The following is a 12,676-nucleotide window of genomic DNA, read 5'->3' on the forward strand; positions in this document are numbered from 1 at the left end:
TGATTCTCTTGCCTCAGCTTCCCAAGTAGCTGGGACTATAGGCACCTGCCCCAATGCCCGGCTAGTTTTTCTGTTTTTAGTAGAGACGAGTTATTGCCCTTGCTCAGGCTGGTCTTAAACTCCTGAGCTCAAGCAATCCACCCACCTTGGCCTCCCAGAGTGCTAGAATTACAGGTGTAAGCCACCAGTCTGGCCAAGTTGACCTAATTTTTATAGACTGGACATGCACCACATGTACTTAGCAGCACAGTAGGCCTAGTTCCTTATGTTGACCACCTCCATACGTTGACCAGTTCGTTAATAGTCCTTGGGTGGTCACCTTACAGAGGTTCTACTGTATATTAAAAGTTCAGGGAAGAAGCACTGATCAATGCAGGCTAAATAACCCAAATATTTCATAGAGGAGGTGAGTTTTGACCAGGGGTCAGAAGGATAAGCAGGATTTTGATGGATGAAGAGAAAGGAGAACCTTCCAGGTGTTGGGTGTGTTTGTCCGACGTGGGTCCTTACCCATTTTGAGATACACAAAATCAAGAAACATAAAACCCGCATGGATGACAAAAATGGAGAAATGCAAAATCTGCATGGACGAAAACAAGTGAAGCCCTCCCAGCAACACTGGTAAGCTGCGCAAGTGGACCCTTGCATGGGTGCATCGGAAAGGCTGCTGCTAAGTTTCTTGGAGGCGAAATGATGGACCGTGACACAGTCTGTCTCAAAATTTGTGTAGTGACCCACACGCCTACTGTTCCAGGATGTGCTTGACTGGCTCAGAGCTGATACCCTGGAAGCCAAGAATGGACCTTCAGGCAGGCACAGGTGCCTGTTACCCATTCACCAAATCACCGCCATCAGTGCCAAGCACCGTCATAAACACAGAGGTCACAAAGATAAGTGGTAATCCTGGGCCTACGGAGAGCCCGGTGTCGAGGGAGGGAGAAGTAAAGCAGTTATCGCACGTCATGCAGTACAGGGTGACAGGCGAGGTACTGTCACCAAGTATAGTTGCCTTGGGGGCACAAAGGGGAACCCCTGGCTCAGCAGAGATAAAGAGGAAAAGAACCAGAACAGAGAGGACAAGGTGCATGGGAGCGGCCTGGCCTAGGGCGGGGGACACCGAAGGCAAGAGACAGGTGGACATGGAGGGGATGGCCAGGGACGAGGCCAGGATCCTTCTCATGCTCCTGGGTGGTGTTTTCAAGGAGCGGAGAAACCAGGAGAAAAACACAGTTTGTGGAAGAAAAGCTGAGTAACAGCAGTGCTAAGTTTGAGATTGTCAGGGACGCTCCCCAGAGTTGCAGGTAAGCGGTTAGCTGTGCGGGTACAGGAGGCACAACTCAATCAGAGCAAAGAGATCGTCTGGGAAAGGTAAGGATGAAATGGACATTCAGAGGACCCAGAGGGAGGCAGGGCCTGGCAGAACTAAAGGGCTGGGGTGGAGATTACGAACTGAACGGTGGCCTGAAGGCGAGGAGGAGGAAAGCAGGGCGGCCAAGGGAACCTGAGGAGGGGTGGTGGTCAACAGAGTCCCCTGTTCAGGGGAGTAACGCACTTTAACAGGGACTTTACCTAACAAATGCCATCAGTGTAACCTGGTTCTTTGTACCCTCAAGGAATCCCCAACAATAAAAAAACCCAAATAAAAACAAAGCAGTGTCTGGTGTTTCACTAAGGTCAAAGAAGAGAAGAGCCAGAAAGTGTCCGCTGGATTTCGCAGAAAGCAGCTACTAGTGACCTGGGCAAAAGCAACTTCAGTGGAGAGATCAGAAAGGAAGCCACTGTGCCTGGGAGGCGTCAACCCAAAGGGACAACAGAGGACAAAGGCAGAGAAGGCTGTAATGGAAGGGAGGGGGAGAAACCGGTCAGGGCCTGGGCTTTCTAGAAATGAAGAACCCAGAGCACCCTGAGTGGGTACAACAGAGACATTGCCAGGGAGAGTTTGTGGAGCAAGGACCGGGGCAGGCAACTGCTAGCGGGCTTCCTAAGAGACTGAGGAGGGAGCAAAGGGACTGCCCCTAGAGAGGCCAGGGCCATTGCTGCCCTGGGGCAGGAGGAAAGGAGGCGAGCACAGAGAGGGCACCAACAAGCTTGTCCATGGCAACAGAGCCGGCAGGCGCCCAGAGAGCTCGTCCTCCACGGCCTCCGCTCCACCTGGGAAGCAGGGAAGTGGTCTTGCTGTGAGAATATGACAGCTGGTGCCCCCTGGGACTTGCAGGGGGAAAATGGGGAACTCTGAAAAGGGGGAGGAAGCCGACAGGGGCACGCAGACACTTGTGGGCAGCGATTCAGAATCCCCGGTGAGGTGGGGAGGCACTGAAGTTTTGGGAGAAACAGGTTAAAGAAAAGAGGAAAATGAAGCAAGCCAGTGTATCCACGACATTCAGAATTAGACAAGAAAAGAGCAGCAGGAGTCACAGGGAGGTGATGGACATGAAGAGGAAGGTGAGATAAGTCTGTGGACAAGTCTGTGCTACCTGCGTCACCTGCCCCATTTCCCAGCTCGGCAGTTACACCTTTCTGACCTGGTACTAGGCTGCACACAGTTATTCAAAAAACTTCTGAAACTTGATGGGTCCAAATCAAATTTGCAATGGCATTGCACAGGGCTGCAGACCTGTGTGGTTCTTGCATGAACCTAATACTTCACTACATTTTAGTAAATGGAAACAACGCTTCACAGCAGAATCCAAAAACCCTCACCTTTCTTATGTCCTCATACAGACCTTTCAAGTCTCTCCAACCCAGTTTGAAAGGATCGGTGTATTTCTCACCACTCTGTGTTTTACTGTAACAGCAGGCTGCCGGCGTCGTGTGATGAAACCTGAGGACAGCACAAAAGCACCTCACTTCATTTTTAAGTCAGTTTTGTAAAACCTCCCCCCTCCTCCCATGACAGAAACGCAGGAGAGTCCGAAGATGGAAAGTTAAGCCAAAGTACTTGCTGGAAATTAAGTCCAAATCTTGAAAACATCATTTATAATTTAGAGAAATTACATAGAGAATTCTGTACTTGTTCAATGACGGTATCATTTTTAGAACCAGGACCCTGAGAACCCACAAAAATCAAAGAAATATTAAATTATGTTTCCTTCCTCGTTAGTATAGTGGTGAGGAAAAAAAGAGAAATAAAATCAAATAAACTATGTTTCCTGTGTTCTGCATTGAGTTCAAGTTTTATATTCCTATTTTTGGAAAAGACAGATCACACAAAACAGAAATTGTGGCACTTAAGCAACATAATAAATTTGCTGGCCTAGCCCACTATGCTTTAAAATAGAAATTTATTGGCAGCACCATGATTAATAATTTTAGTAGTTGCAGTACGGATTATAAACTTACCGTGACATACTATGTACATTTGGAAATGCAGACGTTAAACACTTTGCGAGATGAAAACAAGGCATCTGTAAAATAAAGGTATTGAGAAACTTGTAAGAAAGGATATTCCTGAAAAACCTGTTTGTAACATTAGAGGATTAAAAAAACCTGGAATTCATAATACTTTATCTTTTAACCACCCATGTTTGGGTAGACCACTCCCTTCCACTTATTTGAGTTTTGGTAAGTATTATTTTCATAAGTGTACAGTAAGTATTGACCAATTAGTTCTCATCTAATAGTGAATATATGAGGTGTTTGTTTTTCCATTCTCACGTTACTTCACTTAGAAGAATGATCTCCAGTTCTATCCACGTTAATATCACCCTAACCCTTTTAGAGGTATTAGTTCACCACGGTTTTTTTTGATGGCTGAGTAATACTCCATCCTATACATATAACAATTTTGTTAACACTCAATTATCAATGGACCCTTGGGTGGTTTCCACATCTTTGCAACTGTGAATTGTGCTGCAATCAACATTCAAGTGAAGGTATCTTTTTTTCTTTTGGATATATATCCAGTAGTGGGATTGCTAGATCTAATGGTAGGTCTACTTTAACGTTCTTTGTTTCCATACTGCTTTCCATAAAGGGAGTCGTAGTTCACAGTTCCACCAATAGTGAGTGTTCCTAGCGCTAGGCATCCATGCCAGCCACTTGTTGTTTTGGGATTTTTTTGATAAAAGTCATTCTCATTAGAGTTAAGTGATATCTCATTGTGGTTTGATTCGCATTTCCTTGATGATTAGATAATTTGTATCTATCTTTCCAGACCTGAAAAGTAGCAATTTCTTTTTCCATTTTAACTATGAGTGATCAGAGACTAGTAAAGATTAGTATTATTTACATTCTTCTAAATTCTAGAAGTGAGTTTATGATAAAGAGTAATGATAGAAATGAATTTAAAACAAATAATCAAGATCTCAAAAAGCATCATACCAGATGATGAAAAAGCAAAAGATTTCAATGCTAAGGAAGAAATTTACATTTACCCACAACACTGCCTATTTTATTGTCTGTAAACATTCTTCAGAAAGGGTACTTCCGGCTCAGCCCCTGTAGCTCAGCAGCTAAGGCACCAGCCATATACACCGGAGCTGGCTGGTTTGAACTCAACCCAGGCCTGCCAAACGACAATGACAACTACAACCAAAAAACAGCTGGGCATTGTGGTGGGCACCTGCAGTCCCAGCTATTTGGGAGGCTGAGGCAAGAGAATCACTTAAGCCCAAGAGTTTGAGGTTGCTGTGAGCTATGATGCCACAGCACTCTACCAAGGGCAACAAAGTGAGACTGTCTCCAAAAAAAAAAAAAAAAGTACTTCCATAATAAACAACGTTAAAAAACAACCAGTCAGCACCTCAGAAGTACATTTGTGATAATACAATCAGAGATCAAAGAATGAAACTAGAACAATTCTGAAAGATTCAGAGATAGTAACAGATGTTAATTCCACCTGAAAATTATTATAGGCCAGGAATTGTGACAGGCTCTGGGGACCCAAAAGCAGACTGCAGAATTCAGGAATCTAAAAGAATATTAATTTATTGATCTAATATAAGGGCTCTTATATAGAGTATGTGAAGAAAGCCTTTTAGCAAAAAAGAAGTTAGCACACAACAAAAATAAAATCAATCTACTCTATTCATATTAAAGTCTTACAATAGGGTTTTGCCCCATTATTTCATTTGATCCTCACATTTCATTTCATCCTTGCTTCCAAAAAGCTGGGGAACGTGAGGTTCAGAAAAGAGAAGTATGAAAAACTGATATGTAGACATGTTTACAATATTCCACAGGGGGAAGTTGCAGAACTCTGAGTTACATAATTTCACTAAGAATTTTTATGTACACACAGGGAATAGAACACCCTACAGAAGGGTGTTAAAAGTAGCTACTTTGGGGTAAATAGGATTGTTTTATTTTGCTCCTTTTTTTGGTATACATTTTCTGATTTTTCTCTAATGAACATGTATTCCTTTAGTCATGTTAAAATGACAATATGCTGAGTGTGCTGTCACACCTGTAACCTAAGTATTTCGGGATGTGAAGGAGAGAGGATAGATTGCTTGAGGCTAGGAGTTCAAGATGAGCCTGGGCAGCATGGCAAGACCCCATCTCTATAAAAATAAAACTATTAGTTGAGTATGATGGTGCACACCTGTAGGCCTGGCTAGTGTGGAGGCTGAGGGAGGAGGACCAAAGCTCAGGAGTTTGTGCCACTGGGTAAGAGATCTTGTCTCAAAATAAATAATTAAAAAGAAATAAAATAGGTTGACTTTGCCAGAGAAGTCAGGTCTGAGTTTCATTCTTTTCAATATAACATTATATACTCGTTAAACCAGTAGGAACATTATCCCGTTCCTAGCATTTACAGTGTCCCAGAAAACAGTGATAATCCTTCCTTCCTTTTGCTTTCACCATTACACCATTATCACCTACTTCAGTTTTGTTTTTTTTTTTTTTGCCAGGGCTGGGTTTGAACCCACCACCTTTGGCATATGGGGCAGCACCTTACTCCTTGAGCCACAGGCGCCGCCCCTTATCACCTACTTCATTCAGTCTGTGGGTAATTCATACGAATTCAGTAATTTATTAGAATACTTTATAAAGAAGGGCCCCCCTGGGCGGTACCTGTGGCTCAGTGGGTACGGTGCCAGCCCCATATACTGAGGGTGACGGGTTCAAACCCGGCCCCGGCCAAACTGCAACCAAAAAAACCAGCCAGGCGTTGTGGCAGGCACCTGTTGTCCCAGCTACTCGGGAGGCTGAGGCAAGAGAATCACCTAAGCCCAGGAATTGGGGGTTGCTGTGAGCTGTGTGACGCCATGGCACTCTACTGAGGACCCTGAAGTGAGACTCTGTCTCTAAAAAAAAAAAAAAGAAGGGCCCCTTAGTGGCAGAGTTACAGTTATTCAGTTAACAGACCTAATGATAGTCCTCTATCATTAGAAGGACTAACGGTGAAGGGTTCAAACCACATACCTAATTAATACAGGGGCTCTTTATCACTAGGCAGCCTAATAGTTGTTAGGAACAGGGTCTTTGGAAGAGAGATCTTGGTTCAAATCTCACCATTGGTGTTACCTTGTAACATCTCTCTGATGACATTTACTCATGGAAAGATGTTGAGATTAGAGAGTATACATAAAGCTCTTAGCTCAGAGACTGGCACACAGTATATACATTTAATACAATATCTATTAAATCAATACTATATTTAATACCTTGCAGAGGTGTCCAACATTTTTTCTTTTCTGCCGTACATTAGAAGAATAAGAATTGTCTTGGGCTACACATTAAATACACAAACACTAACAAAAGCTGATGAGCAAGAAAAGGTCTGCGCATGCTTTCAGTGATATCCGACAGCAAAGATAAAACAGTCCTCAAACAATATGCATGTGGCCCCTGGGCTGCAGTTTGGATACCCCTTGCTTATAGCAATGTTTTCCAAAGTGAGGTTAAAGGCCCCCAGAAGAGCAGTAAATTATATAGAGCAGCAGTTCTCGACCTGTGGGTAGCGACCCCTTTGTTACAATGAAAATACATCGCAACATTAGGAAGGTTGAGAACCACTGATTTAGAGAGCTGTGAAACCATGGCTGAAGCACACTACTAGCGGGGACAACAATCGTTTGCCAATGCCAATTTTGTTCCCTACCTCTCCATCATACACTGTCCCTGAAAGTCAACCTTGTCTCTCATGAATTTGCTTTTTACGATAAAAGGCTGGGGAAGAACAAAAAACATACTGACAAGTCATTTGGCACACTGGTTTTTATCCTGTTGCAAGATTAGTTCACACTACTAGTGGGGAAGTCAGGAGAATGTACAAACATCAGGATAGTAGAGCTGATGTGCTGGGGAGTCAGACGGCGCTTAATTATTGTACCGTTGATATCTGTCCCCAAGGACTATTATTAGGCCCTGAGAGACTTGAAGTAACCAAAAACACACATGCCTGAGGCAGACACCAGAAAGCTAATGTATTAATGTAAGGTAAAATACATCCCTGACACACAGATCGGAAATATGTGACCTTGGCAGCCGAGTCCCTCAAGTCTTGGCCATTCAGGCAGACATGGAAGCCATGAAGCAAGTCTATCTGGAAAAGCACACTTCTTATGGCTTAGGTTGCTTGGTGGGCATGAAATCAAAAAAAGGAGTGTCAAAGGATAGAAGTATCTAGTTGCATCAGAGAGAGGGTGGATGCATCGGTCTCAGCAAATATTTTCATCTGTGGGATCAGAAATATTTTTAGTCTGGCAGGGACGGTACTTCCATCACCCCTGCATTACTCTTTATGCAGTGGTCTCAACCTTCCTAATGCCGCGACCCTTTAACACAGTTCCTCATGTTGTGCTGACTCCAACCATAAAATTTTCATGGCTACTTCATAACTGTTATTTTGCTATTGTTATGAATCATAATGTAAATATCTGATGTGCAGGATGTATTTTCATTGTTACAAAGGGGTCACCACTCACAGGTTGAGAACCGCTGCTTTATTGTATAGTCTGTCTACAAGCCCAGTGCTTTCACCCCAAACAACTTCTTTGGATGACAATTTTATATGCATCCACTTTGGTACAAAGCAGACATTAACAAATGCCATATATGCCATACTGGTAAATGGTGTTTGATGAGTACCTAAACACGTAAGTGTATCAAAAAGGGAATGACACTGAAGAGTTCTAAATTCAAAGAAACTTACACAACGAGTCCATAGATACCGCCCAGTTATGCTAACAGTATGGGCTTATCCCATAGCACATTGAGAATTAATCATTCCAAAGTGCAGAAGGACTTACACAGTCATAAGAACAAGTCCATTTACAGAGGCTAAACTGACCCAAAAAAGGAGAAAAATAGGATTGGATCCAAAGGCAGCAGGGGAAAACCTGAAGGACCATGGCTACTGCTGAGATTCAGACCTGACTTCAAGAAGTCATAGGTCGGAGCAAAGCTGACTCCAGGGTTCCTCTCCGCCGATATCCTCAGGCCTTTTCCCCTAGCTGTGCCCTTCCATTCCCATCCAAGTGTGTTCCGCCTCCGGAGCACCTAGCATCAGCCCTGCATTCTCCCACAAGCCCTTTTCTGAGTACTCAAGAGGCCAGTTGGATCTTCTGCAAATTCAGGGCTTGGAGCACCTTTTGCTCAAAACTTCCAGATAAGATCTGTCTTCGCTAACTCGAGAGGAAAGAGCTGTAGATAGTCTCCAGGCTTTACCTGGGTCCCTATCCCACTGGACAATCTGATCACTGAGCGCGTCCTCCCCAGCACTGAGCTTCTCACCGCTTTCTCCCGCCCCCATCCCCAAATACTGGTCCCCAAGGCGCAGCTCTGCACCCTCCCGTGGGGCTTCAGCCAAACGCGGGACTGCGACCCACCGCCGGCGCCCGGCTACTCGGGAGTCCCAGTGGGGGCGGCCCTGGGCGCCCGCGCCCCGGTGCCCCCCGCGCACGTGTTCCTAGCGCCCATTCATTCCGCGGTCCGGCTGTCAATGGCGCCGTGACCTCTGTGCCCCGCCGGACGCGCGCCTCCCGACCTCACCTGCACGCGGGGGTCGGCGGCGGCGCGCGGCCCCGCTCGGCCCGGAGAATCCAGCCCCGGGCTCCGCGCCGCAGACCTCCAGGAGCAGCCGCGCCGCCACCGCCACCAGCGCGAAGCCATGGTCCGAGTCTGAAAGTCGCGGCAGGGCGGCGGCTCCGCCTCTGGCCCCGCGGTCCTCCTCCCGGGACCCGGAGCCGGAAACCTGGCACAGGAAGCGCTTGCGCCCCGCCCGGCCTCGCTCCTCCCCGCTCCGGGATCCCGGCGCCTTCTGGGCTGGGAGGCCCAGCCCCGGGACCCCGAACGGGACCTTCCACGGGGCCAGCCCTCTGTACTGCTTCTTCCCCCAAGCCACTCGGGGGGAGCCGATCACGTCAGCAGTTATAGCAAAAATGTACCTTCAGGAGACCGACTGCTAGCAGGCGGGTCACTAGACCTTTTGTTGTACGTATTCAGGCAGAAATATGACTCAAAGAATCGGGTTCCTGGTCTGCGGCCTGATCGGGAGGCTACAGCTTGCGCGCCTGCTTGTCTGGGGTGTGACCTGCCATGCCCTGGTCTCCTGCCTGCTGCAATCTCTGCTTGAAGGAAGCGGCAATCTTCTGCAGATTTCCAGGAACAAGTCCTACCCGGATCAGGGCTATTGTGAAACAGAAGCTAAATTAGCTGCATCTCTCGACTTTTGGACTCTGTCCTCGGAAAATCTTATAGGTATAGTTCGGCAGCATTGCTCACACCTGGATATGTGAGCCCCACCTTTGGGTGTACTGAGATGCGTGAAATTGTTTGGTGTTTTATAAGGTTGAACCTACTTTTACCCAGCCAAGGAGAGGCTGAGGACTTAGTGGACAGGACTGATACCTGATAGGGGGTCAGCTCTTCAGCTACATTTCATCTCCGAAGAGCTCATTTTAAAAGAAATCTGTAATATAATTAAGCTTCCAACACATGCATTCAAATACACAGAGCCAGTGAGAGAGAGTGTAAACATTAGGAATGCAAAAATAAAAGAAGCAGTCTTCCAAAAATTCACTCTTATGAGGAAATAGACAAGCAAATAGGTAACTGCAGGTGTCTGATACACTTTTTCTTGTTTGTCTGAACCACACTTCTTGCACGAAAGAATGCGGTAGCCCTACAGCTGTGCATATTATCTTCACACTTACTTTAAATGTATAGTTTTCTATTAAATAAAAGCATCAGGGAATAGGTATGAAGAAGTCTGTTAAAGTAAACCAATTTGGGGGCATTTTTTCAGATTTGAAGAACAGTACGTAAAAATATTCAAAGTGCTTTACAAGTAAAGGTTCTTTTTTTTTTTTTTTTTTGAGACAGAGCCTCAAGCTGTCCCCCTGGGTAGAGTGCCGTGGCATTACAGCTCACAGCAACCTCTAACTCCTGGGCTCAAGCGAGTCTCCTGCCTCCGCCTCCCAAGTAGCTGGGACCACAGGCGCCCGCCACAACGCCCGGCTGTTTTTTGGTTGCAGCCGTCATTGTTGTTTGGCGGGGCCGGGCTGGGGATTCGAACCCGCCACCTTAGGTGTACGTGGCTGGCGCCTTAGCCGGTTGAGCTATAGGCGCCAAGCCAAGTAAAGGTTCTTAAAACACACCTGTGGTTTATCTTGATATAGATTAGGTTTATACATGTATATTAAACACCCAACAGCTAGAATTTGCCAGAGGGTAGCAATAAACACTTGTACTTGACAGTCTCATGACTAAGATATTATCATTTGCCCTTTTTTCCTCAGATAAGGCAGCATGTAAATGTCTTATTGTAAGATAACTATCTTAGGTAGCATGCCCAAACTTGCACAGTTAGGAAATACAGCACTGCACAATTCTGGAATATAATTAAGCTTATAATTCATTTTCACTTAGAGATTGCTTGGCCAGATTAGAACAGAAAACCTAGTTCTTTAAGAGATGCGGTAGTATAGTACTTTGGAAGGGTGAGACAGGCAGTGCTTGATGTCAGGAGTTCTAGAGACCAGCTTGAGCAAGAGGAAGGCCTCATCTCTACTAAAAATATAAAAATAAGCCTGTGTGCTGGCATGTGCCTATAGTCCCAGCTATTTAGGAGGCTGAAGCAAGAGGATTGCTTGAGCCCAGGAGTTTGAAGTTGCTGTGAGCTATGACCCCACAGCACTTCAGCCTGGGACAACTGAGAGAGACTGTCTCAAAAAAAAAAAAATAATAATAATAAAAGACACACTGGTATAACTGGGCTAAGTGGGGAAAGCTGGTGCTTACTTAAGGCTTCTGACACATAGCGAAACTCCAGGGCAATAACCTGTCAGTAGGACGTGCAAAATTGAAAAGTGACTTTTCAATCAGTCTCAGGATCAAAGTAAATATAAGTTAAATGATGTCTCTGGGGTTCTTTAAGTATAAGATTGTATCATCAGCAAGAGCAAGAGTTTGACCTCCTCTGCCCCCATTTGGATGCCCTTTATAGCCTTCTCTTACTTGGTTGCCTTGGCTAGAACTTTCAACACTGTTGCATAGTAGTGATGATTAAGAGACATCCTTGTCTGCTTCAAGTTCTACATGGAAAAGCTGTCAGTTTCACTCCAGTATGATATTAGCTGTGGATTTGTCCTAGATGGCTTCCATTATATTCAGTAATGTGCCACCTATGCCCATATTCTTAAGTGTTCTTGTTAGAAAAAGATACTGAATTTTATCAAATGCTTTTTCTGCATCTATTGAGAGGATCATATGGTCTTTATTTTTGCTTCTGTTGATATGGTGAATTACATTTATGGATTTGCATATGTTAAACCACCCTTGCATCCCTGGGAAGACGCCTCCTTAATCATGTTGTATAATTTCTTTTAATGTTTAGCTGTAATCTATTGGCTTGCTTTTGAGTATTTTTGTTTCAGTATTCATTAGTGAAGTTTGTCTGTAGTTCCCCTTTTTAGTTGGGTCCTCTCCTAGAAGTGATCAAGAACTATGTCTCAGAGTATAAAATCAGTGGCCACAAATCAGTAGCTTTTGTATATGCCAATAATAGCCAAGTTGAGAAGCAAATCAAAGACACAATTCACTTCACAGTAGCTTCAAAGAAAATGAAATACCTAGGAATGTACCTAACAAAAGAGGTGAAGGACCTCTACAAAGAGAATTATGAAACCCTAAGAAAAGAAATAGCAGAAGACATTAACAAAAATTAACATGAACTCTTGACTGGGAAGAATCAGCATTGTTAAAATGTCTAAACTACCCAAAGCAATCTATAGATTTAATGCAATTTCCATTAAAATGCCAAGTCATACTTTGAAGAACTTGAAAAAATAGTACTTTGTTTTGTATGAAACCCAAAGAAAACATTATATTGCCAAGGCAGTTCTTAGTAATAAAAAGAAAGCCAGAGTTATCACTCTACCAGACTTTGGGTTGTATTACAAGTTAACAGTAGTCAAAACAGCATGGTATTGACTCAAAAATGGAGACATAGACATATTGAACCAAATAGAAAACCAAGAGATGAAACCAGTCTCTTACAGCCATCTGATCTTTGATAACTAAACGAGAGGATACACTGGAGAAAAGAATCCCTATTCAATAAATGGTGCTGGGAGAACTGGATAACCACACGTAGAAGACTGAAACTTCAGCACCTTTCACCACTTACAAAAGTTGACTCAAGATGGACAAAAGATTTAAATCTAAGACATAAAATTATAAAAACTCTAGAAGAAAGTACAGGAAAAACTCTTGAGGATGTCCTCCTAGG

At 44.4% G+C, this 12,676-nt stretch overlaps 2 protein-coding genes across 2 annotated transcripts in view; one reads left to right on the forward strand and one right to left on the reverse strand.

Moving 5' to 3' along the window:
• PDSS1 (decaprenyl diphosphate synthase subunit 1) overlaps positions 1 to 9,097 on the reverse strand; it is a 38,731-nt gene extending 29,634 nt beyond the window's left edge. The window contains exons 1-3 of the mRNA XM_023511463.1: positions 8,938 to 9,097; positions 3,340 to 3,404; positions 2,701 to 2,821 (exon numbers count right to left, since the gene is read on the reverse strand). Coding sequence (XP_023367231.1) covers positions 2,701 to 2,821; positions 3,340 to 3,404; positions 8,938 to 9,057 — 306 coding nt within the window. The 5' untranslated portion in view covers positions 9,058 to 9,097. The remainder of the gene's footprint in view (positions 1 to 2,700; positions 2,822 to 3,339; positions 3,405 to 8,937) is intronic.
• A 154-nt stretch (positions 9,098 to 9,251) lies between these two features.
• LOC105886697 (UPF0061 protein ETA_18310-like) overlaps positions 9,252 to 12,676 on the forward strand; it is a 32,794-nt gene continuing 29,369 nt past the window's right edge. Inside the window, exon 1 of the mRNA XM_023511473.1 lies at positions 9,252 to 9,645. Within this exon, the coding sequence (XP_023367241.1) occupies positions 9,399 to 9,645 (247 nt within the window). The 5' untranslated portion in view covers positions 9,252 to 9,398. The remainder of the gene's footprint in view (positions 9,646 to 12,676) is intronic.

Source organism: Otolemur garnettii, unplaced genomic scaffold (assembly GCF_000181295.1).
Source record: "Otolemur garnettii isolate 467f Iridium unplaced genomic scaffold, OtoGar3 scaffold00019, whole genome shotgun sequence".
NCBI lineage: Eukaryota > Metazoa > Chordata > Mammalia > Primates > Galagidae > Otolemur > Otolemur garnettii.